The sequence below is a fragment of the Poecile atricapillus genome, chromosome 3 (assembly GCF_030490865.1).
Source record: "Poecile atricapillus isolate bPoeAtr1 chromosome 3, bPoeAtr1.hap1, whole genome shotgun sequence".
In the NCBI taxonomy this organism is placed as follows: Eukaryota; Metazoa; Chordata; class Aves; order Passeriformes; family Paridae; genus Poecile; species Poecile atricapillus.
Window position 1 is genome coordinate 92,844,990 of NC_081251.1, and position 26,123 is coordinate 92,871,112.

At 40.7% G+C, this 26,123-nt stretch overlaps 1 protein-coding gene and 1 long non-coding RNA gene across 4 annotated transcripts in view; one reads left to right on the forward strand and one right to left on the reverse strand.

The window, feature by feature from the left end:
* Nucleotides 1-4,894, reverse strand: part of EML4 (EMAP like 4) — a 147,318-nt gene extending 142,424 nt beyond the window's left edge. The window contains exon 1 of the mRNA XM_058835140.1: nt 4,571-4,894. Coding sequence (XP_058691123.1) covers nt 4,571-4,595 — 25 coding nt within the window. The 5' untranslated portion in view covers nt 4,596-4,894. The remainder of the gene's footprint in view (nt 1-4,570) is intronic.
* A 66-nt stretch (nt 4,895-4,960) lies between these two features.
* Nucleotides 4,961-15,387, forward strand: LOC131578301 (uncharacterized). 3 transcript variants are annotated; one of them, XR_009277435.1, is made up of 5 exons: nt 4,961-5,154; nt 8,407-8,575; nt 12,789-12,923; nt 14,238-14,429; nt 14,957-15,387. It is a non-coding gene; the product is annotated as an uncharacterized LOC131578301 (long non-coding RNA). The 3 variants fall into 3 exon arrangements; XR_009277436.1 differs by having other exon boundaries at nt 8,430-8,575; XR_009277437.1 differs by lacking the exon at nt 4,961-5,154 and adding an exon at nt 6,511-6,562 and having other exon boundaries at nt 8,430-8,575.
* Nucleotides 15,388-26,123: the final 10,736 nt, after the last annotated feature.

Genomic DNA, 26,123 nt, shown 5'->3' on the forward strand with positions numbered 1-26,123 from the left:
GTTGCTATGAGCAATTGTATTGCAGCACCACGGCCACTTCTGCAGTCTAGACGGGCAACGATAAAACTTAATATTCTAGCCCAAATAAATGACAAATACCCCACACACTCATTTTTCTCGGTAGTGAGCCCAGCCAGAGATGAATCATCATGTGCACACGCTTTCCAGGCTCACAGCACCAGCGACCACAAGATCCTCTCTGCCTGAGCCACCTTGAGCCCTGTAGCAGCTCTGCCCGCACAGACCGGGGGCTCTGGAGAAGCCTTACTGGGTTTCAGCAAAGCCACAGGTTCAACAGACACTGCTGGTTCCTCCAGGGCTGAGCAGCAGCACATACTCATAACGCTGCCTCAGAACCGACCCAGAAGACAGAGAGTTTCTGCACAATACCCAGGAAAGGAAATGGAGAAAAATGATATGAACCATGTCACCCCTCCAGTAAGTGGTTAGCATATAAACTGCAGTTAGTAGCAATACAGTGACAGAACAAAAGGTAGATACTGCACAAAATGATAAAGAATCTTTTTTATTATGTCTCCAGTTCTTCTTCCAGTAACAACAACGGCAGAGCAAAGCATTGGTCTCCACTTAGTAATTTCAGCTCTCCTTTGCTTTCTATTTCCCTGAAAACAAAATGCACAGGCTCAAAGAATCTTTTTTAAAAAATCCTAAATTATTCTTCTTGCCTGAAACTCCAAGACAAGAGTGATTTTAATTTATCTGTGAAACTATTTTCATCCATAGAGAATCCTTCAGAAAGATTCCTTCTAACCTTCAGGGCATCCTGCACAGCTGCACAAAAACCCCGGTTTGAAATCAGAAGTTGAGACTTCTCCATATTTTTATGAGTTACTATTCTGCCACAGACATCAATAATGGAGAGAGTCCTTTTGAAATGCTGTATTCCAGATTATTATCACACACTGGTGAAAAACTTGAAAAAGGCTGTAGTGATTTTTTTAATATAATCTGATGAATGTTTCCATATCTTTGTTTACCATGAGTTATTGTTACAGAGTTCAATTAGCAGAAGCCTTCTCAGACAGGAAAACAATGCAGCTGCTAAAAGCAATGGAAAACTGTCCAGCAAAGAGCATTCACTCCTCACCAGCCCCAGGCAGCCTGCCACGGCTGGCTCTCCTTAAATCTAAGAGATCTCACATCTTAGACGAGACCCAGCAAAGTCACTCTCAGAGCTGGCAGCTACACACAGCCCCACCTGGTCCAACCTACCCTCAGCTGAAGGCTCCCACTGCTTCCCTCCCACCACCTGGCATGCTTCTCCTACTCCCTAACAAGACAATTTAGGCAGAAACCCATCAAAACAGTAGGGGCAAGCACCAAAGCAGAAAAATAATATAATCCCCGATGATACCTAAAACTCAAAATTATTATTGGCAAAACTATCAGTCTTCTGCAGTCCTGCAGCCCTCTGATGGGCATGTCTGAATCAGCTCACCCGGGGCTCACAGGCACCAGCGTGAGAGGGGAAGAGACGCAGGGCAGTAATGCAGAAATAAACAGGAGCGAGGGATGAGGCAGGACAACACCTACTGACAGCCTTAGCTGCACTATTTCCCACATGGGCTTTTTTATTTGCCTTTTTCATTTTTTCCTTTTGCTAGAACTCTCTGCTTGACTCCTTTGGCAGAATCAACAGTGCTTTCTCTGCCCTGATGCATGTCTGTTTTGATGAGGACCCTGAGGGGCAGGGGAACTTGGCAGCATCAGAGCCAGACACCCATGCTGTGCTTCTGTCTCAGCCAGGGCACAAGGCAAGAGCCCAGGCACCCCAGTCCAAGTTCACAGACTTCTTGTTCCCATTCAGAAGCACATTCTTTGACTTCGAGGGATGAATCCGAAAAAGCAGATGGCCAGAATCCATTGAGCCCTCTGAGAGCCATCACTTTGGCAATGCCAAATGTGAGATACAACTGTCCTATGTGAGACAATAAATGGGATCCAATTATCACTGTGATATTCTAAAGGTACTGATGTCACAGCAAACGGGAAATAACTCAGTGCTTTATCAAAATAATCAATATCTATTTAAACTGTGCAAGTTAACTCATAACATATAGATTTTTTTTTACTGTATACAGTAATTGTATACTTGTAAGTAGAGTGCTACATAAGCACTTACTAAGCCAATAACCAAAACAATTTTCTAAATTACATATAAAATGGTTTCTTTCATCTGTTTATTCTCATAAAAATTTCAATGTGGAAGCCAAAAGAAAACAGCTGCGTAAAGTATTTTCAACTGCAAGAGACATGCAAGAAGGTATTTCTGCCTGTGCTAGAGGGCACAATCTGTAATAACATTTTGCCTTCCAGATAATGACAAGAGGCATTAAAAGGACAACTTGCTCTCTAATAAGCTTGCTTGACTGGTTGAGCATGCACATACATAGACAGCACAGTTTTGCCAACAATAATTTTAATTAATTTTTACATTTCATTCTAAATTACATTAATTTATGGCCTTCCTAAAAGACATTTAGCAGACAGCTGATTAAATTCAAGCCATTAGATTTTAATTAGAGACGTTTAAAAAAAAAGGTCTCAGAACAATTCACACATCTTTGTGAACACTATGTGCTCATTAGCAGCTAGAAAAGCCAACAAGTGATTAAAAATACAGAAGAGGACTGAGCAGCATGATTCAAACCTGGAAACAAAAAAGTCACATAAAGTTTCATACTTCAAAGCAAAAGATTCTGGGAATGCCGTCCCCTCAGCCCAAGTCCAGAAAACCTCTGCGCATCAGTGCTTACCACAAAAGCAAAATCAAAGGCCAACTAGCAGTGAATATCATAATACACATTTTAAAAGGTTGAGCTGAGCTTAATCCTCATTAAATTCACATAAAATCACAGCGTGTTCCTGAACAAACAGTGAAACAAATTAAAGATCCAGATGGAGCCCCCCTTAACAAGACACATGGGATGCCCCAATGAGCCCATCATGGCTCCACAGCACAAGGTGCTGGCCCACCCAATGATCCCGTGCCACTGTCCACTGAGAAACTCCATGCAAGAAAGCAAAGCTTAATTATCTCATAATTGAGTTTTTTCCTACTTCCAACAAAAAAGTTATTTCTAAATATCGACCTCAGGGGACCAATACTGCACGAGTTAAAAGCAATATCGGTGTGCTTTGATATGGTGATCAGTTCCTCTGCTGGGTTAAGAGGTTCATAAATATTAACCACGGCACATTTGCATATGTCACCCACAGGCACAATCTTCCCTCAGAAAACCGGGAACAGAACCCGTACAATTCCTCCATGTGTCGCTTTCTGATCACCAGATCTAAAATGGCCATGGCAGTTACTCGAGCAAGGACAGTATATCTGGCAAAGAGCCAAACTACCAAAGCATACTGTTAATTATGGTGCACCAGTTTGGTTTGGAGAGATGCCCAAAATGCTGGAGTTGACATTTCAAAAACCTGAAAGGTTAGGATCAAACTCAGAAGTATTCAAATGAGTCAATTTTTCCAGAAAATTGAGAACTATTCACTGTTACTACAGGTTTTACGGGAGTGACGTAAAAATAAATTAATCTTGTTTTTAAGAGGCACAGATTTATTATTCTACAAAAGATGGAGTGAGTTTGAGCACGAAATGCCTGCAATAGATGCAGCAGCACTGAATACGATGAGAGCAGCAGGTAGGCAGCACCTCAAAGTCAATGGCCTTAAAATTTGCAGAAATGGAAACTTACAGGGTTTACAAGTGTTACATTTGGATACATGGTCAGTTGACACTTGTAATCAGCACAACCTGGCAGCACATGCGATCTGTCCCCCAAACGAGTCAAAAACTGGTCTGGTGGAGTATTTTTGCTTCAAGAAACTGGTGACAATTTGCCGCAGCCTTCATAAAACTGAAGGGAGAGCAGCCTATCAGTTTTCTGGCAACAAAAACAAGCAGTTAATATTTTCGCTCACGCCACGGCTCCGGCAGAGGAACCTGCCGCCCAAGCAGCCCGAAGGGCTCCTCGGGCGCACGGACGGATGCTCGGACACCGGGAAGGCACCGACTGTCCCGTTACCATTCCCGCGGATGCCGCCAGCGCCCCCAAGTTTCCAGGGGTGCTGCGTTCCCCTTGGAGCCGCTCTGAGCCGGGACAGGGCAGAGCTTTCCGCGGCTCTCGGTGCGACACTGGGCCCGCTGCGCCCGGACCGACGGCGTCTCTCCCGCCCGGAGCAAAAGGGAGAGACAAAAATCAAAATAACGTCTAAAAAAACCCGAACAGCTTGAGCCAAACCATCAGCCCAAAGCCAAGCAACTAGCTCTGGGGAAGCGCAAACCCACGGCGAGTGAAGAACAAAGAAGGCAAGTGCAGCCGGAGCTCTCGCAACAGATGGTTTGAAGCTGACCAGATTTCGCGCTGGCATCCCCTCCCCTCCCGCCGCGGGCGGTGTTCGCACGCACCGGCCCGGCCGGCACCGGGCAGTCCCAGCCGGCGGCTCCGGCATCCCCGCCGGCCGCAGGTGCGCGCCCCGGGCCCCGCCGCAGGCGGGCTGCCCGCACCTCGTCCCGTCCCGTCCCGCCGCCACTCACCCAAACTCCCGGCGAAACCGTCCATCTTGTACGGGGGGAGGCTGGTGCCGGAGCCCGAGGCGAAGCCGCCGTCGTGGTCGGCCGGGACAGGTTCATTCACCCGCGGAGCGGCGGCAGGCAGCGGCGGCGCCGCAGCCCGGCGCTCACAAGCCGCCCGGGGCAGCGGCTCCGGCGGCTCCCTGCGCTCGGCGGCTCCGGCTCCTCCTCCTCCTCCTGCCGCCGCTGCTTCTGGCGCTGCTGCGGGGCCGGCGCTGCCCGGCTCCGTCCCTGCGCCGCGACCCCAGCACGGCAGCGAGTGCCGAGCTACTCCCGCCCCCGCCAGCAGCGCCGCCCCAGCGCCCCGTGCTGTCGTGCTTCCGACTCCGCCCGCCCTGGCAGCCGCCGCTTCCCCTGCGGGCGGGCAGCGCCCAGCGCCTCGGGCCGCGGCTCCGCCACAGCTGCGGCCGCTGCCCCGAGCACAGACGGGCCGCGACGGGACACGGGCTGCGGCCGGAGCAGCGCCGGGGCCAGCGCGCCTTCTCCCGTGCGGGTCGGCCAGGAGCCTCGCTTTATAGTCAAAACTTGTGCTATCGAGTAGGCTCTGGGTGGGTTAATTGGGCGACTTAATGTAATCACCCCAGCAATCTAAAACAGATCTTCTTAGGTGACTCTCAAAACGTTCGTTCAGACTAGTTCGGGGAAGTTTTTCTTCGCTGATGTTAAGTCAGAGGAACTATCACTTCTGTACTCTGGCATTTCTTATAGCTGGGCATAAGCAGTCACTCCCGCCGCTCCCAGCCGGGCTCCCGACCGTCTCTTATACCTTCCAGTCATGTGCTTGATGTCTGGGGAAAAGAGAAAGTAGGACCAGAAATTCAAGTCAGCTGTGCTGCATACTATCTAATCGCCCAGTCAAGGCGATTTCGTATGTTAAGCAACATCAACGAGTTGCATGACGCACTTTCTCCTCGGTCAGGAAAAGCTCCGTACCCATCGCAACATCCTGCTTTGCTGCAAGTATCTCCCCGTAATGCACTCTCGGCGAGTGCCGCAGTTACACAGAGGCGTGGGTAATTGCCTCACGAACACGGCCCTGGCATTTGCAGCTGGGCCCTCTAATGACAGGCTGTGGATGTTGTCGAACAGGACTGGGGAGAACTCGGAGCTGGAGAGCAGCACAGACCTGCTGGGAGCAGCCCACATTTTCCAGCACCTTTCATCCGCTTAGGCAAAAGCATCGTTATCTTGCTGATCTGCAGCATTCAATAAACCCAGAAGGTTTGTGCTTGCTCACATTAGAGAAAAGCGCCTTGAAATTTTTCATCAAAACCTAATCTCCACTGGATTTTCCAGCAAATTTTACTGAACAGCTGCCGCAGCAATGAATTTGAGTGCAGCTGCCTGCCAACTACATTAATAATCCACCATCATACATCCTGTAGTCTTGTCAAAAAACGATGTCCTGTAATCGATCTGCTATAAATGAGCCACCATTAGCCTCTAGGGTCTGGTCTTAATTACTACCAGGCGTTAGAGCTTCTACCCGCACTTGGAGTATGTTGTAGAATGGCTCTATATAGGCTATTTTCATGGTCTTTTAGCTATGAGAAATGGCCCCTGCAGTCAATATAGTCCAGTCAAAATCCCCTTCAGAATGCTTCACTTTACAAACAAAAGCAAGAAGAGCCAGGCTGCAGTCCTGTCTCCCCACCCCCCATTTATTGCTTGCCTCAGGGCAGGTTTCCAATATACTCAGAGCATTGGGAGTACACAGAGAAATTTCCTCAAGGTAGGAAAGGAAAAGTGCCCTGGGAATTCAGAACCTGTGCACAATTTTCTTCAGAAAAGGAGTCCCTTTCCCACATACAGAGCCTTATGCAAATTCCCCAGGTGGGATTTGTGTGTATCAGGTGTGCTGTTTTGCTAAACAAAAACTCCCAACCAAACAAAAAGCAAGCCCAGCTGCCTTCTTCAGCTCTTCAAAACCATCCTTCAGATACATCCACGAGTGAGGTATTCTAAACATCCTTATGTTTGTAAGTGTTGTCTCTATTTTGTAGACTGGAAACTGAGGTTCAGAAGTGAAGATGGCATCATAGATCCTTGTCTAGATGTTTGATCCTACTGAAATTGGTTAGGAGCATGAATGAATGCCTTTGATTAGCTGGGTTGTACAGAGCTTGTATGGAAGTATACCAAAAAGGTTAAAGAGCTGCAAAGAAAACCAGTTCTCCATAATCTTATATTGAGCATGAATATGGTACTGGAGTATTGTTGAGAGCCCAAGATTTGGTTCCAGTATTTCAAAAGTAAAGCTGCAGAGTTAAGGAAATGAACAAAACTGAGACATTTGGGAAGGAAGTTTACTGCAATGTGATTTGATATAGGAATTTCTGAAGATAAAACAGTATGCAGAATTTAACTAAATGTGGTAAACTCCAGCTTTTAAATTCTTATGTTAAATTCTTCAGTCTAAGCCACTTCTGTATGCTATGTAAATTTAGGTGGGGTTTTGACTGAAGCATTAATTTATTTATTGATCGTGGTGTGCACAACAGATATAATTGCAGTATAGATAATATATGAAGAATATGAAGCAGAACTTGAGCAAAAAAAATATGTAGTAAATACATCTATTACCATGTGTATGTAATCTTTAACAATTTTAGTTGGCTGATGAGTGGAAGAACTTACAATTAATGAAAAAAATATTCTTATTTGTGTCAGCTTCAGACAGGTAGTACTGGCAAATTATTTAACATAGCTGTAAACTGATTAACAGTATGACTGTTCCAGGTGCAAACCCTAAGGAAAAGGTGATTTCTTACCTCCAGTATAGTACTAATGTTTGACTTGGAGAAGGGAGGAATTGTACAGTGCCTTAAGGGGTTTAACTTCTGTTTCTTTGTTGATAGTGATTCAAAAACATGACCCAGAGAGTGGTTACAAAGTTTTAACAAGCTCAGTTATTGTCTCCCTCTAGTTTATGTTTTGATGCTAAAGAAAGATAATGCTATTCAAGATTGGAGTAAACTTGAAATATCCCATCTCAACTTCCAAATCAGCTAAACATCCAGAGCTTTATTGCACATATAGATAGCAAATAAGGAAAGATAAATGTGATACCACGGGGCAGTACTTTTACATCAGTTTGACAGAGTCACAGTTTGGGAGATCTAAATTCTTCTCTGCCGCTCTCCCTCCCCCTGCATTGCAGCCCGACCCCTTGTGACTCCCGCTGGTTCAGGAGGCAACTGGACCAATGCTGGGACAGGCAAAGCCTGAGCTCTGCTTCTCAGAATAGCTGGTGAGCAATGAGCCAGTGCCTCAGCTGCACTAAATCACTTTGGTGTTGCTGACTGCAGCAGGCAAGGCTGATAGACCCTAGCTGGGGACCTGAATGTACACACCAAGTCTTTCTCTTACCAGAGGGAAGTTATTGAAAATGCAAACCCCAGAAGGAGGTCACCCTGAAATACACAGTGGAGGCTACACACATTCCAGAGATATTTACACAGCCCTTGAAGGAAATAGGCTGGTTTTTCCCCATTGTTTCATTTCTCTGGCACATTTTCCTTGGACTGCAAGTTTGTGAACAGTACTTCTTGCAAGAATACCTGTTTGTCTTGGTGTTTTTTTTTTGAATTGACATAGTTTAGCAGCCTTCAGCCCGGAAATAGTTTATAACCTTTTGGTGGATTGAATGTAAATTACATTCAAGCATTTTTCCACTGAGGAAACATTAAAATTATTAACAACTGAAAATGAAATTGCTGAGATTCTTGTACATGAAGTTGTGAGTCTGAACTCGAGCCATTTCATCTTACTGTTTAGAAAGAGAAATGTTCATCCCACAGGACTCATCTTCTCCCTCCTGCAGTTTTTCTGATGCACCTCTTCAGGGTGAGTAGCAAAAGCCCAGACGGCAACAAGCAAAGCAAAGAAAGTCAGAAGTCTAATCCAGCCCCAGAAGTCTGATCGTGCCTCTCTCCTGTTCTACCTGCAGACCTAGGAAAAGTAGAAGAGGTGAGGTGATGCTATTTACAACCAGCTGCGCCCCACAGCTGGTGGTGTAATCAGTGTAGGATTTCTGCCCATGCTCATTTGAGATGTTGTCCTTTGCAGATAAGTGGGTTCTTTATGATACCTTGTTTTGAAGATCAACTTTGAGAACAACTTTGTTGGCTTGCCATAAGGCATGTGATATTGTTAATTCTCCCAAGTGAGTCTCAAGTACCCGGGGGTCACTGATGTAAGGGAAAAGATTTGATGCCTGACCTAGAGGAAAATTAAATTACTTCTTCCTGATTTATAGAGGTTACTTCTCTTACCTTCATCACAGAATCTCTGGAGGTTTTCTTTCTGGGCTGGGATTTTGCCTCCCCCAAGAAGCAGCCTAAGGTTCAGTCCCTCAAAATTACCCAGAAACACAAATCAGCACCTGTAATGCTGAATGGGCTGGAAGGCACTAAGAGTCTTGTCAGGAACTTGAAGAGAACTAAGAGAACTTCCATTAAGGCTTCTAATTATGTGTTTAACAAAAATACGGCCTAGGATTTTTAAAACAAGGATGAATTAACTGCTGTGTGTATCCTCATTCATTTTTGGTAAAGACACCAAGCTGCTCCTGTATAATGCATTTTAGAAGCCAAGTGTTTTTGATATTCCTCTGTACATGCTTCCTGCAGTTTTTGTAAAGTATTCCTGGAGGTCTGATCTTAACATATGCCTAATCATCTCCTGGTCTTCCCCCATTGTCTTAAAAAGCAAGAACAGAAATTGTCCTCCAAAACAAAAATACGAGAGTTTGCCAAAAGCTTTCCAGTGACTAAGTTCTGTTTAGGTAGACTTTTTTGTAGTAGTAGTAGGATGGATCATAGTCTTATTTCTATAGTGGCAGTACTTCTTAGCTGATTAGCATAAAAATTCATAGAGATTGACTTTTGAAGCCATATAGAGCTGATCTTTGTTTCATTTCTGCACATTTAGTTTTTCATTTTATTGCAAGTAGATTTCCATCACAGTATGCAGCGTTGTTTCCAAATGTTTGATGTCTTCATTTAATAGCACAAATACAATTTACTGTCAGTCAAAAAAGCCAAAATTTTTTTAAATGTAGTAATGATTTGTGAGAGTCTCCATAATGGAGACTGAATAGAAATGGCTTTATTTTGAGAATGTGCTAAGCATCCATATCCTGAAAAGTCCAGCTTACAGGTTGCTTCTTTGTGTTGATTATCCCAAAATTTCAGTTCCAAGCCATTAGTGAAACTTTGGCAAGGACTGCATCATTTCCTGGGGCCTTCATTAAATGCACATTTAGGTTCAGGTGTAGAACCTACAAATCTCTGTTAGCTTATGCTAAATTTCCCATCATTACATTAATGTGTTTAAAAAGTAATAGTCTCGTACAAATGTGACTACTGAGTAAAAGAAAAATAGAAGTGCTCTAGTGCTGATTCGTTTACCAGCCCTGGTGGGGAATGAGCAGATTCATTGTGATTTCTAAGCATTTAAAAATTGGCAGAATTCGAGCAGAGATAGTTAAATCCTGCATGTACAATACTTTTTTTTACTCATGAGGGGAAAGGCTTAGCATTGTAACTAGAGAGCAGCTTAAAAGTTTTATTCTACAGCTTTGTATTGAGCTTGTATTAAATAAGAAAATCTGAAAAACATTTCAGAAAGCTGAAAAAATAGAATTTATCTTCCTTCATCTCTCACTAATTGGATAAGTGGTCTGGTTTGTCGTACTGAAAAGCACACTCAAGTTGTTTTCTCAAATTAGTGAGCTCCTCATGAATTCCTACCTTGGTCCAAGTGCTATAAAAGTCTAATGTCTTACATAAGTGCTAAGTTAAGGATTTAGCTGAGGCATAAATTGGTTCATTGGCTTTGTATCAGCCATTTACATTAGGGTGCAGTTTATTCTCTGCCTTAGGAAAAAATGTGCTTCAGCTTGTACTCAGGAGCACTATGATGAGCTCTCAAACAATCCCTTTTCTGTTCTCCTTTCTTAGAAAAATTAGGAAAATGTAAGGCTAGCAGGTTAGTGATGTTAACAAGGAGTACCAACTAGTAAGTCTTAAAACTGCTGGAAGAGGAGCTGATTTTTCAACTGAGAAGTTTATGGAGATCCCCCCTGGGGACAGAATAAATTAGCGTAACATGTGGAATTTATTTTTTTTTTCCCCTGAGTGTTAAAACATCTCCTGTAGCTTTGCATTTTATACAGCTCATTTTCCACAATAAGAAGCTGCTCTGCACAATAAGCTGCGTGCCTGTGTATGTGTCTGTAAATAAATACAGATTTATTTCCTATAGATCATCCTCCCTCAGTGCTAGTCGCCCCTCAGTGCGGTTCTGGTTAAGCTATTACTGTGCCTGAACCATTTGTCAGGGGAAGGAAGTGCCTGCAGAGAAGTGATACATTGCTGTGTAGTTTCTTGCTGTGAAGTGTTGATTTTAAAACAGGCTGGCAGGCTGTAGCCCACCTCATAATAAAAAATGAACAGACATGGTTTAGGAGGTTTGTTTTTCTTTTGTCCTGTTGTTCTGCCCAGTTTAAGGAATCTTTTACTGTCTTTCAGCTATGCCATACTCAGCAATAGATTTATGTCTTATGTTTGGGTTTGTCCCCTCTGGGAGCTCGGGATTCTTTCCCATTTCCATTTCTACTTCTTAAGCTGTGACAGCCACTCTATTGCCTGGTTATTAGCCAGCAGGGCAGGTGTGTGATGCTTTCCTTTAGAAAGGATAATGTTAGCACCCTAATTCAGTGAGCAGCACCATGATCATTCTCAGTTCTACAGGCTGAGAGCGCCAACAAAGGTTTTAGACATCGGCTGGAGAGTGAAGACCAAAAACAGGTCAGCATGGGCTAAACTGAAATAAAGTGGAAAGAAACTCTACTGCCATTCCAAAAAATTAATTTTGCAATAATAGCCATCGATAGATAACTTGAATTAAGGGCAGAGCTGTTCTCTGGATACCAACAGTGTACAACTGAGCTTTTAGTTGTGGGCATTTTCGTATCTGCAGTGTCAGACATTTACTTTACTGCCCCAGGAGAAGATGTAGCTCTAGGAAGGAGTTTCTGCCAGGCTCAGGGACACGCAGCATTCAGATGTGTCATACAAAAACAATGTATCACTTGCAAAGTCTAATGAGGCAACTGATTGTGTCTTCGTGAATTAATAATATCAGTATCATCACAATTAATCAAGAAAGTAAAATTCTAATCTTGGTTTCCTAATGGTCATCAAAACCATTCATCTTAATATCTCCTGCTTTGAGAAGACCCCCAAGGTCATTCAGGCTCATAGTGAAATAGGGGCAGTGATAATTTTCTCTGGGTCAAAATTGTAAATGCTCAAAGAGGAAGCTTCAAACCTGCCTTGCACTGTGATTCCTAGTCATGGATCCCTAACAAATGTAACCAGGGCAGTTAGCTATTCTGTAGTCAAAGGCAGTAGATTATTATTTTATTCCTAATAAGGCTGTCTAAGGCATGCAGTGCACAGTTGCAGTGAATGAACTCATATTTACCTGTGCCTGAAGAATAGTTAATGAAGCACATTTGTTTTCATTTCCTTTACCTACCCTACATTTACTAATTATAGTTCCTAATTAATGATGTCAGAGGTTGAACTTCGGCTTTTAAAGCGCCAAACCCATGCTGTGCTGTAGACAAATTTACATTCCATTTATGCAAGTCATCCAATTAAAATTTACTCATAGAAAGTATATAATATGCCCAAATTAATTTTCCCCCCTATTTATCTGCTTTCTTTGCTTTTCTGTAGAAGTGGACAACCTTTTCCTTTATCCCAAATGGGAATTCATGTTAAAAAAATATAAAATCATAAAAAAAATACCAGAACAAAACCCTCCAAACTCATCCCTGAAATAGGCAGAAAAACTAAATTAAAGCAAATTATCTCAGGTCAATTTAGTAAATTAGAATTTTTAAATGAAGAATTGTGAGAAAGAAAGCCCTCCCTCTAATCTTCCTTATATGACTGCATTTAAAAATTGAAAAAATATAGTAGGGGAAAAGAGTAATTTGAAATTTTCCATACCACATGAAAACAGCAGATGGCAGCAGCACTGACTGTGCTTCCAAATGTGGGGCTTGCCCTCTTCACTTGGGGGGTGGGCTGTGAATAATTTCTTGGCTAATATCTCGTCAAGTTAGTCCTGAAAACGTAAGAAACTCAAAACTTCTACCTTCTTTCAGGCATGTGATCTCAATGTCTGTGATCTTCCTCCTGGAACAGCATTTCTTGGCTCAGGTGTCTCTGGACTGGCACTGAAGTATCCTTTGTCCTTTTATATGGTTTGTAATGCTTGGGAAATGGTACTGGAGGCAAAGGTGTGCGTCCAGAGCAACTTGGTCTTTTTGTTTTCTTTTAAATGCAATATTGGTGAATAAGGGCATTTGCCCTTCAAAAACATGCTTCTCTGACAAAATCCTTAATGTGTCAGGGCCACAACTCCCTGGGTTTACTCTGCATACAGAGAATGTTTCAGGCTGGAAACAAGATATGAGAAAATTGCTTCCTGAGCATCATGTGATAAATAAATGTTGTCACAGGCAAAGGCAATGCTTCTCAAAAGAGGAAGAAAAATGCCATTCAAAAACTAATATTGTTGAAGTTGTGAGCCAGGCACTGAAGACAAAAGTTTCATTTAATATCCAGGTGCTCATAAATTCATCCTTTGAACAGCAACCAGTGGAGGTGAGATTTCCACAGGTTGTTCAAGCATTAGCATTGGGTTCTGCAGCTCCATATTTTCAGAGGTATAATATGTTTTAAGGAAATAAATCTTGAACTATGAAGGGCAAGTTTCCTTTAGGACTTCATAGCTGAGAAAAACAGGGACAGTACTCAAATTTGGCAAAAATGTCTCAAGTTAACCATTCCTTTAACATTATGAATGGTGCTTCATGCTCTGTTACCACATCTCAGAACAGGCAACTCAGTCCTCTCCAATGGACATTTCTAAATGTTTCTAATTTTTTTTTCTCTCTACTCTGCCAATCCTTTCACAGTCTTCCCTTCTACTGTGAGATATATGAGATTGTTTGGCTCAGATGGCCCTGTCAGGTTGACTGCCTGTTTCTGTCCCACTTCACATCTGTGATATTCTGAAGGTTCTTTGTTTCAAATTTAAACAGTAAAATTTCTAATGGCTTCATAGTGACCTCAGACTTCCAGTATTCTCTGTTTCTGTGTAAGCCTTTTAAAGGTTTCCTCTCTCAGTCAGTATCTCTGCATGCTTTGGTTGAAGTATGCATGACACGCAATGAAATTTTGGTTTTGAATAAAAGATACACCAGACAGATTATATTGGCTATACATACTATTTTCCTCTGCCAAATCTAAGGATTTAGAGATGTCACCAGCATTTTTTTCATGTGGAAAATCATTGTGAGCAGTTCCAGCTGTTAAAATTTATGAAGATCAAAATCTACTTTAGGTGCTCTTTCTACAAAGTCTGTCAAACCAGAATCTTGCTGTAAGAGTATAGATGGAAGCATAGGAAAGGTGAAATTGACTCATCTCTCATATTTTTCTAATTTCAGTATGATTGCCATTGTATTTTGTAATTCAGATTATGTTCTAAAGCCCAGGAGTTTGGAATTGAATATTCTTTTTGTCATGTCTCTACCTACCTATGTCAGCCTTCTAGCATCCTTCAGAGCAGGGAGTACCAGTTAACTGCACTGACCATAAAACTGCAAAAAACCATTTCAAGGCACACCACACCAGTTGAGTGGATGGAACAATGGAGTCTGCCCAAATATTTTACCAACATGGAAGATGGGGATGAGCATCCAGTCCTCTGGTTTAAGAGGAGACTGTCAAGGTTCCAGGTAAGTGGAGAAGGCAAAAAGCATCAGGCAGTAGTAGATCTTACTTAATAGTTCAAATGAAAATACCACTACATAGACTACAAGGGTTTCAGGTAAACGAAGCAGTAGAAGTTTGGTTGTGATGGCAGGTGTTTGGAAGAGCTATTTGGTTATTCTAACTGTTCCATGTAATTAAAAGGTGATTGATTTTGAGGACTGCAAAAACCGTGTTGTAAAGCTAACAAGCATTAATAAGGTGACCAGAAAAGTACAGGACTGCAGGAACAGGGAGAAAAAAAAATGTGGAGGAAAACTTATTAATTATTCCTGGCAACTAGAGGAATAGACCAGACTCTCTTTAACAAACATAGAATCAAGTAAATAATATTTTTCTTGATTTCTGTGCCTTATGGGTTTATGTACATAGGAGGAGCTCTGCTTAAAATATGCTGTTTTCAGCAGAATGTGAAGAGCTACATTTGAATCATTTTGTATGTAGCTAAAAAAATTACTTGAGAGCATTTTGAGTGTTACTGTCTTTCCTCAAGGTCCAGAGAGGAACTGGAGGGCAGACATCAGTTCCATACTCCGCTCATCCATGTCCTTGCATGGACAGTTGCACCAAGAAAAATCAAAATACTGCCCTACACCAGCAGCAGCACTTCATGATCGTTCCTACTCCCCTGTCTCTTATATAATAAATGTGGGGTAGTGAAAATCCTTCTCAATAATATGTGTCTCACAAATAGAGGAAAACTACATCATGCATAAAGGAACTTTCACAAAAAGAATGGCATTTCTCACTGCATTTCTCAATGCAAATTCATTGTCTTTTAATAAAACAACTCTGGGCTTTTTAAATACAAGCTGTTATCTGTAAATGTCACTGGAACCATATTGTAGCTGGTGTGTGAGAGTATGGAATAAGCACATGAGTGTGCTTATTGAATGCAACGTGAATATACAATATGAATAAAATTCTTTTGCTGTACTTGGAATTGGCTGCATTTTATTTTTTCTCAGCATTCTTCCTGCATTTAGTTCCTGTATTGTCTTTACTTGTTATTTAAACAAATTTGGTCTGGATTTCACCTGAAATAAGCTAAGGAGGTCCATATATATCTTTTAAAATAAAATTACCTTTTTAGGATTCCTACTGCTTGCTGTATGATTGCAAGTACAGTTTATCCACTCATTTCAGGAGAAAAATTTGAATCACCACTGGAATGCATGTCTGAAGGAGAGAAACTCTACCAGCAGTGAAGCCCCTCATCAAAAACTGTTCCTAGTAGTTTTAAGAGTGTATTAAGGCTTGGATTGATTTTGTGGTGATTTTGGTTTGGTTTCTTGCCATTATTCCAGAAAATACAAAGATCAAAGAAAGAAAGACTTATTGATTGGCTCGGATCTGGTAAAAAACTAGATTTGTGTCTTCTAATGTAACTAACATTTTACAGATGGCTTGGTTCATGTTAAAGCTAGGGATGCATGTAGATTGAATTATCACAGGATTAGAACCAGCTGCATTTAGTTTGAAAATATTTTTGTGCGTATTCTGTCCAGCAAAGCACACAGAGCAGACTCTTCTTGTAAGAATTCCAGCAAATGCCTAAAAGAATCTCCCATGGAGAATAATTGAGAGTCTGCCCCTGTTTACCACTGATTACATTTTGTTCAAAGAAACCATGCTGTACATGGCTGAACTCTGGAGTTCAAGTCCATATATCTCACCCTTGACTATGAATTAACAATAAAAAGGATCAGTTCTGAAGAATTTAGTTGAATAAAATTAGAATCTAGCCCAGTATCCAAAGGAGATCCACAAGACACTGGAAGTAACTTTCCAGTTGCCTGCCTTACATTTTTAGCACCTTCATAAAGGGATTTGGAAAAGTATGATTCTAATTTTGTAATGTTTTGCACTGACTCTATGCATCCTTAAATGACTGCACCAGATGCAAAACAATGAAGAATCAACACCAGTGAATTCATCTGCTAGAAAAATTATACTTAATTATTTACTTCTTCATACTCTGAATATAGAAATATTTTCATAATATCTCAGGACACACAGAAAAATCAAACACAGAACAGTACGAAACCAGTAAAGATTTTCAGTTGAACTAGCTTTACCCCGTTTTATTCAAATTATTTAAAGTCCTTTGAAGATACTGTTACAAGAAGTCTTAAATTATAAAGTATATAATGTAAATATAATTTATTATCATTTATGATACATATCTTTGATAAATTATCTCTGATGGTTTATGAAAGTGTGTCATTAAAATACTGGCATCCACATTTGCAGTAATGTTCCTACCATTAACTAGATAAAACAAAACTTGTTTCTTCTAGTGTTAGTACTGTGTAGTTTATGCTATTCAAGGTTCTTAAGGTCATTACTTTTGAAATATTATGAAAAATAAGGATAAATTCTTGCTTAGTACCCTTGAAGGTTTTTTTTTAATGCTACTCACATTGAAATTGTTCTGGATGCTCATCTGCAAGGAAAATAATTTGCTGCAAAGTTCAGAATTTGTTTGCTAAATTAAGCTCTCTTTGCATATATGTGTTAGATTTTAAAATAAATTATCAGTGATGCTTAGTAAGACCAGCTAATTTTTAAGGGTGATTCTTTTAATATTTATTGCATGGGATATTCCCAACTAAAAAAGTTCAGGCTTACTAGGAAGAAATGCTTCATACTTCTATTAAGTAGAGGGGATATTTTTTTACAGAACTTTCTTCCTGAAGCACATCACTTATGGTGAAATCTGCATGCCTTTACAATGCATGTTTTTCTCATAAACTCAAGTCCCTTTACAGCTTATGCTGATGCTTCTGAGAAATAAGGCTTTGTCTTCAAAACAGAGCCAAATCAATTACTAACTTCTCATCCACAAAGTTTATGATGTAGGCCAGGCTCCTAAAGTCAAGTGCAATTTTGCATCAGCTATTATAGCTATAAGACTTTATTAAAAATGTAGCTTTAATTTTGTGTGCCTGTATTTGTATATCCAAGGAAAATACAAAGCAAAGTCTTAAGTCTGTCTTCATCTTGTCTTGGCAGTCTTTTTGACTGAATTGCATATGAGCTGTACAGATTCAATCCAGTTCAGCCAGCTAAGCATCTCTGCCTGGTTTTTGCTAATTACCTTTTTAATTCTCAGCAGTAGCAAATACAGTCTGACTTGCTGCAGCAAACTCCAATGAAAAGCATTATTCAAATCCTAGAAGACTCTATTCTGAAGTCCTATCGTATTTTTTATTTTTGAGTATTAGTTTAAAAGGAAAATATGGTTTTTAAAATTTCTCAGCCATAACAGAAAAAGCTAAAAGGCATTTGGGCCAGGGTTAAGTAAAAGCTTCCATATTTGTGCAAAAAATTTATTTCAGTTTTTGCTTGCTAGCAGTTCTTATTTTTAATCAGGTGTCTCACCAACTATTACCAGGCTTCTACTCACAGAAAGAAATCAGCTTGCAGATGTCTTTCACAAATATGTGTCTCTTTATTTCCTTTTGTTCTGTTCAGTTTGCATTCAACTTAGCTTTTTGAGCTTTCTTTACACCTGGGGATATGGAAATTGTTTTAACCGTTACATGAAATCCTCTTGTTATTAGATGTCTTATTTTCAGGACTTTGGAAAATACTTATAATTTACTAATCAATTTTACAATATTAATAGTTTATAACAAGAATAATTATAAGCTACAAATACAATGCATTGAGCCTTGTGTTTTAATATTGTATTACATACATGGTCTTTTAATACAATATATTTCAATAAAAATCTCTGATTAGGGCATACAGTCTTTCTAAAATGCTGATGTCTCAAAAAAATAATTTTTTGAGTAAATAATTAGACATCCACATAACTGCAGCAACTTTCAGAAGCTACAACTGCTGCACAGTGTTTTTATGCTGAAATTAGCACACTTTCTAATTTAAAAAAATACATCTATCAAGACAATAGATCTGATCTCAGATTTGGTTACAGAGCACTTAGAAAGAGAGAGCAGGGATCAGTTAGCTGAACACCAGCCTGGACTACCAAGAGCTGATCCCTCCTCAGCCTCTCCTGGGGCACCCTCAGCAAGCAGCCCTACTCCACATCCAGATCCAGTGGGGGGATTCCACCTCTTCTTCAAACAATCATGACTGTGCTGCATGAAATGTGGTCAGTGGCAAGGAAATACATCTTGGCTCACCAGTGTATTTTAAGAGCAGATATTTCAAAGTTTCTGTTCCTGCTTTTAAAAAGCAAATGGATTTGTGGAAATAATATTCCTGATTGATTTGGAGAGTTTTTTTCCATTTCCAAGCCATTGACTGTTGCTGATGGATCACATAATTAGGTCTAACTAACAGTTAATGTAATGTAAATTAAAATATCAAAGAAAGGAAAATACTCATGATATTTTAGCTCAGTCTGCTAATGAAAGTATAAAGTAGTAATGAGGAAATTTAAATAACAACTAAAGATGTATTAAAGAAAAAAGTCTAGGCCAGCTCTTCCTCTATTTACTTGCCAAGACTGGAAGACTGATTTCTTTTTGTTTTGTGTGCACTAGCCCCTTGGGACAGCATCACTTAATCAAGTCCATGAACCTCCCAAAACCTGGCTGACAAACATCTCTATCCCAAGTGACTCACACCAGAATCTAATTGTGCAGAGGTGTCAGTGAACATGCAAACTACATTTCTATTGCCTCAGTTTCAGGACTAGCCAACATCTTCAATGTAATAAACAGTCATAAAAAAAGATTAATCTGATGTTGATTAGCTAGAGGTTTTGTTATAAAGTAAGGCATAATGATTCAGAATAGCCATGATCAAGAAATTGCTTCACTGATTGTTTCACTAAGAAGGAAAATGGAGAATAGAGAAGGCCAGGTTGCACAATATAATGGCTTACACAATTAAATGTTATTAAATAATAGTATAATATGTGATGCAATTCTAGATTTATAAAATGGATCCCAAAACTAACTGAAAACCAATAATGCTTGATAAATTGTACATCTGATTATCTACAGAGCTGTTCAGTTCTGCCCATGAGAATTCTCTAGGTATTCCATTGCTGTTTCTGTTTTATGGTTTGTTTTTTTTATTTGTTAAATCATGATGTGACATTTTCTGGGGTATTCACAGACTACAGGTATTTTTCTGATAAGGTTATATTTCTGGGGGCTGTGATTCCATTCGTGGATTTACTGATGAACTATGCCTGCAGGATACCCTATGGCCTTACCTGTGAACCAAGGCAATAGCGATAAAATGGTCAGACATAAACTGGTAAGATCATAGTCAAAGCGAACAGGTAGGAAACATGAAGCATCAGGAGTGTACCTGGGGAGCAGAGAGGTGTTCTGGAGAAAGAAGTGTGCTCATTTCTGTGGAGCAACACTTCATCTGCTTTATGGGCAATGTTGTGCTGCAGCTGAATCAGCTCTGGAGAGAGCCTTAAAGTTGACTTGGGAAGGCCTGGAGGCTGAATTGAGCTGGGAGCCATCAGCAGAGCAACATCCATCTCTGCTCACTGGTGCTGCAGCTCTGAACCCTCCACTGATGTGTTCCAGCAACAATATCTGTTGGAATAATTTAACAGGCACACAGGTTTATTTTCAAAAACTGCCTGAAAATAAGAACGGCACAGAATTTTTTAGTCTTTTGCAGAAAGACCAAATGTAAATTCAAAAATGAGAATCTGTAATATAAATATGGCAGAGAAACTGTTCCATATGGCTTGATCCCTGCTCCCTGAGATCACTGACAACTTCTTTTGTGTTAACTGAAATGGACTTTGGATAGGACCTGGTAATAATTAGAGTTCAAAATGTCTGGCACTCTTAGGAAAACAGGTGGATGAATCCATAACTAAGCAAAAAATGAACTTATGCATATTTACTGTGGACAGCTGCAGGCAAAATCCCAATGTTTTAACCCTATACAGCCTTTGTTATGTGCCTACATTCCTTTGCACTCACCACCTGTTATTTATCAGTTGCACCCCACCAACACTGCCTTATGAGGAAGAATTGGCCGTGATTGATATGGACACCATCCATGGACTTGCCTGAGGGATTCCCAGGGAAGTCAGGGACATTTGTTGTGAGAAAGGACTACTGGCTGGCTGCAGGAGTGTAGCCCTTGAGTCTGGATCTTATTTGGAATGAATACACGTGGATCTTCATCACTTCTTTGAAAAGCACAAATTTGCATAGTAACAGGATGAAAAGCAAAGACACCAAATCTGGTACCACACCCTCCACCCATGAATGTGTTTTTCCAGCCTCTCTTGAACCAATTAAAACTATCAGGTGAGCATTTAATGGAATGTAGCTTAATATTGTTTATCAGTAATTGTTTGAGATAATCATATTCTGCAATAAACTAAATAAAAAAGAAGCAAGGACTGTGTCTAGCACATTAATCATTTTCATGAAAAAACTTGCCATAGCATTACAGTTTTACCAAATACTTCATTATTTTCTCTGCTTTGCTACTTTATAAAGGACTAGGACTGCTTCCAATAAAAATGGGAGGTAAAAGTTCACTTGCTCCACAAGCAGAAGGCTCGAACTTTAAAGCACTCCTTTCATTCACACTTACTGATGTATGTCTCAATTGCCAATATACTATACAGAATTTGAAACAGATATTCTAGAAGATTTGGAAAATATCCTTGTGTATTTTCTGTTGCACCTTTTTGCATTGTTAAATTGCCACCTACTCCCACTAAATCCACTGACATCAGCTGCAGTCTTTTGTTGTTACCTTCAGAAGGTTCTGCATTAGGTCCTAAAATTGCCCTTGAAAAATATAATTAAGGATGAAATCCTTATTTTTTTGAAGTTAATAACAAAACTTCAATTTCATGTGTTAATGCTGATGATTGCAAAGAAATGGAATTTAATTAAATTTATATAATTGCATCCTTTTTTATGAAATGACTAATATTTCCCTATTATTTTCTTTTTTCTTTTTGTCAGTCTGCCAAGACAATGCTGGGATGGCCACCAATTGTCAAGATGATCTGAATCTGAGTCTTAGTAAATATAGTTGAGTTTCACATTTCAGGCACTGAGTGCTGTGAACATGAGAAAAAAAATATCAGAGTAGATTTTTACATCCACCTTCTAATCTGTGTTAGTTTAATATATTTCTCTAAGTGTTTACCTCTACGGAAAAACCACTGTGACTCAGCCTATGCCCTTTCATTGTTTGAATAAATGTCTTGGTAGAGCACATTTATTCACACTCTTCAGACTTCCAAGCTTCTATTTATCATTACAGTTCTACCTGCAGTTGGTAGGATAAGTAGTAAATTATTAAAATGATATCATGGAACTTTAAAGTCTTCCTTCCCTCCTTCCCTCCTTCCCTCCTTCCCTCCTTCCCTCCTTCCTTCCTTCCCTCCTTCCCTCCTTCCCTCCTTCCCTCCTTCCCTCCTTCCCTCCTTCCCTCCTTCCCTCCTTCCCTCCTTCCCTCCTTCCCTCCCTCCCTCCCTCCCTCCCTCCCTCCCTCCCTCCCTCCCTCCCTCCCTCCCTCCCTCCCTCCCTCCCTCCCTCCCTCCCTCCCCCCCTCCCTCCCCCATAAATACCCGATATAAATTTCCAGTACCTGTTTCTTTACATTAGTATTCACGGCAATCCCTGAAGTCCTTTGGGTGTTTTTATTTTGGGAGGAAGAATGCTCTTCTTTCTGTGTTGGCTGTCAAGTCAGGTTTTTCTATCTTCTTTTAAAAGAGGAATTTATTCCTCACCAGGAATACTGTAAGATGTATTTTTAAACCGCATAGAGTTTGGTTTTAGTGGGACAATTTTTTTTGTTTGGAATAGGTTTGAATTAGAACAGGATTTGCATGAAGAAGACACATATGATCACTAAAAACTATTGCTAGGTGAATTTTGCATTGAATGAACAAGTTTTGAAGTTTTACATCTCTCTAGAAAAATTGCCACCTTTCATATCCTAGAGGTCTGTGTTCCCACCAGTTCAAATTATCCAGTCCTTTCTCTTCACTGCATCATACTGAACCCTCCTCAGGACCTGCGGTGACCCCTTGCTTTCATCTAGGACAAGGGTGTGATAACAGTTTAGAAATGGGCATTTCTCTGCAAACTGCCTCTTCTCTCACCCCCCCACCCCTGCATCACTCTGTCATGGAGGGCAAAGTGTTGGATTTATGTTTTCATAGGAAAGCTTCCACTTCAAAAAGTGGAATAAGGTATGCCGTATCCATTATGCATTAGGGGTGTCTGGGCAGAGAGCTAGTGCTGGATAATTGGTGCTCTATAAATTGACATTCTCCATTACTGTCCATATCTTCCCTTTGTAGCCAGGCTACAAGTATGACATCTCCATAAACATTTTTCACAATCTTCTCTCTAGGTGTTATAACAACTATCTGCTTGGCTGTATCTTAACTATCTACATTTTCCTAAAGCTCCCATTCCCAAAGTTTTCTTTTTAAATGATGATTTAAATAATGACTTCCAAATCCTCCTAAGTATAGATGTTGTCCTTATTCTCGCATTAAGGCAGGTCTATCTGTGATTAAAATGGTGCTATAGAGTTACAAAGAGAAAAACAGGTAATGTTACCTGGAATACACAAAATGTTACCTGGCAGAAAGAAATGTTACCTGGCAGAAAAATCTGGGGAGATAATGGGTAGATAAAAATCTCTTTTCCTCTTTTGCTGTTGTAATGCCTTAATCATGTCAATGGATTCCCTGCAACAGCTACCCTGACAGCAACCTGAGCTTTATTCCTAAACCACTGCAGGAAGTGTGGCTGAACAATAGATCCCTTGTGCTTACTCCAAATGGCAAATAGATGGGAACAACACCATCAGATCTCCCTTGCCAGTTAGCTTCAAGTAGCATTGATAATTACCAGAATCTGGATCCACCTCTGGTGCACACAAACCTGAGTGTGTTTCAGCAGCACATAGTGCCAAACCAAAACTATGTGTTTATTTGTACTTCCAATATAATTCTCATTTCACTGTGAACGTATGGATTCTTCTATTTATCTATGAAGAAAATATTTTGCAAGAACTATTTCTATGCTGGCAGAGTAACCACAACTATTATTTAAACAATGTGATTTGGAGTTTAGATCTGGATGAACCAGTCACACCATTAATTTGTGTTTTCTTATTAAATGGATAAAATTCTTGGGATTATATCCTTCTTGTAGTGGTCTTTTAATTGTCCCTTCATTATTTTGTAAAGTCTAATGCTTGAATTTGAGGAACTTCTTAAAAAATAAACTTCAGTCCTGCTCACTTCATGCTGGCATCCTTTGGAATTTTCAGTGTTCTCTTCCACGAGCCCTTGGAGAGCTGTCTAATGTGTTTAGCACAACAGAGTGTTTTCTTTTTCCTGTGCTCTGCTTGTCAACTGCACATTACCTTTGACTTTTCATGTCTCCAGCAGACTGCAGACATAATTTAGTTCTCTCTCCCTCTTATAGTTTTCTGTTTGTTACAGAGAGACGGCAACAAATTCCTCCCTCTTCCCTTGTCAGTCATGTTCTTTAATGGTGTTGCTTGCAGCCTAAAAGGGCTGTTGCTCTCCCTGAGAGAAAGCAGTTTATTCCTGGCTCAGCCACTCTTCCTTTTCCATGCAATCATGCTATCAGTTCACTGCAGGTGCAGGAGGTGGATTTCTGCACAGGCAGACCCCAAGTGAAAGAGAGATGCCCAAACACCAGGTCCTGGTGTCTTTTTAGTAATGCCAGCCTGGCACCTGGCTCCTGGCCCAGCAATCCATGCCTGGGACACTTTTGTCTCAGCCTACCCCTTATTCTCTGGAACTTTCCAGTTACAAACTCCCACATCATCCCTTTATGAATTTCTACAACATTTTTATTTCAAGACAAGCAGTTTTAAAAAGAATATTTTTAGATGGATTTTTTTCAGAAAGAAGATCCAAAAAGCACGTGAATATAAAAAAGGCAAATTTGATTTACTTTTTTTTTGGAAAGTACATCTTGGTACCCTGCGTGGCTGTTCTTACCCAGCGGTGTCATGCACAGACAGAGGGAAATCATAGGTATTTAGAGAGGGAGAAAAGTATTTGGCTGCCTCCAATGCCTTCAGCAGACTTTTAGATGTATTAGCTAAGAGTGTGCTGTATTCCTGTCCAATTTTCTGTGGACCATAACGGCCACTTCCTTGCTGTTTCATGGGTGAATTGTGCTGCAGACAGGAGATCTACATTCCTATAGCTGCCTATGGAAATGCTGCTGGCATCAGGGGTCCCCAGGCACCTGGGGAGTTGGGAGGTTGGTGAGGAGCCCACAGTGCCATGACTCCCCTCTACCTGAGCTCCTATAGTGCCAGGGCTCTCCTGAAATTCCCTGGCAGCCCACTTACTGCTCAGCTGTGGTGAGGCTCTCCCAGATCTCTGCCAGCACTGTCTCCATCATGCTCATTGCCTTTGGAGCACTTGGCTCTGGTGCCAAAATGTGCTCCTGAAGATCCTGACACACACATACATGTGAGATGAGAGACACACTTCCTACTTCTCCAACCCAGAGCTTTTAGGATCTAATTTTGCTCATACAAAAGTGGGTGTTTTTTTCTCTGTTTTTCCTTTTCCCCAGCCCTGATGGCCGGCAGAAATGAAGTATGAGAAGAGACTGCACAGTCCCAGGCTTGCAGGGCTGGATGTCAGGACATGGACCCTGCACCCTCTCAACCTCACCATTTTGCAGAGACATCATTTCACTCACAAGAGACACACAAACAGAGGAAATGGACCTTTTCCTCCTCTCTGCAGTGCACACAAGCTCCAGAACAGCCAGACTATGGTCTTCTGGTTTTCATTATGACTAAATGTTGGAAATGTCATGTGCACTTTCCAAAAGGGGCATACTGTGTATTTAATTCTCTAAAGAAGAGAGAAAAAAATACTCATTTTGGTTCTAAGTGAGAGAACTGGGGTAGTGTTGTGCCATGTCTTCCAATAAGTATTAGCCAAATGTCTGTGTACATGCTGTCAAAAAATATTTTAAAAATATATAACAATATAAAAAAATATATAAAAAAGAGATGTGATACTGTTCTGTTTGTAATGTGGGTGTGTACAGAGTCTTACTAACATTTCTTGATAAGAAAGACATATACCTCGTGGGAAAAAAAACTGTAGTATGTATGTTGCTATTTCAGTTCTGAAATCTTGATATTTTTAGCACCTTCATTTTTGGAATAACTTTTACCAGAGCTGTATGAAACAGAGATACACAATACGTGCAGAGAATGCACGAAAAGACTTATTTTACTTCAACAGTGTATATGTACTGGGCTTCATAGTACAGTGTGTGTTTTGGGAACTGGCTTAGAGCTGAGACTTGGCAGCGCAGGAGTGTCCACAAGACAGATAAACCAGCAGTTTGTGCTGACAGACCCGGGGCTCTGCCTACAGAGCTGTAACGAGACCTTACACACATTAAAAAAAAACCAAAAAAAAACTCAAGAGAAACATAGGCTGTCATAAACCAAATTCATTCCTACTTTATAAAGATATAAATCAGGAGTCAGTTCCTCTTTGATCCAGTGAGGTTAAAATCTAAATTGCAGAAATGGACTATCCCTGTGTAATAAATGAAAACTCATGTTTGCTCTGTGTAAGCCTTTTGCAGTGCAAAGGCAGCGAGGTAAAGACTGAGGGAGCAAAAAAACCACAGGCAGAAAATTGATAA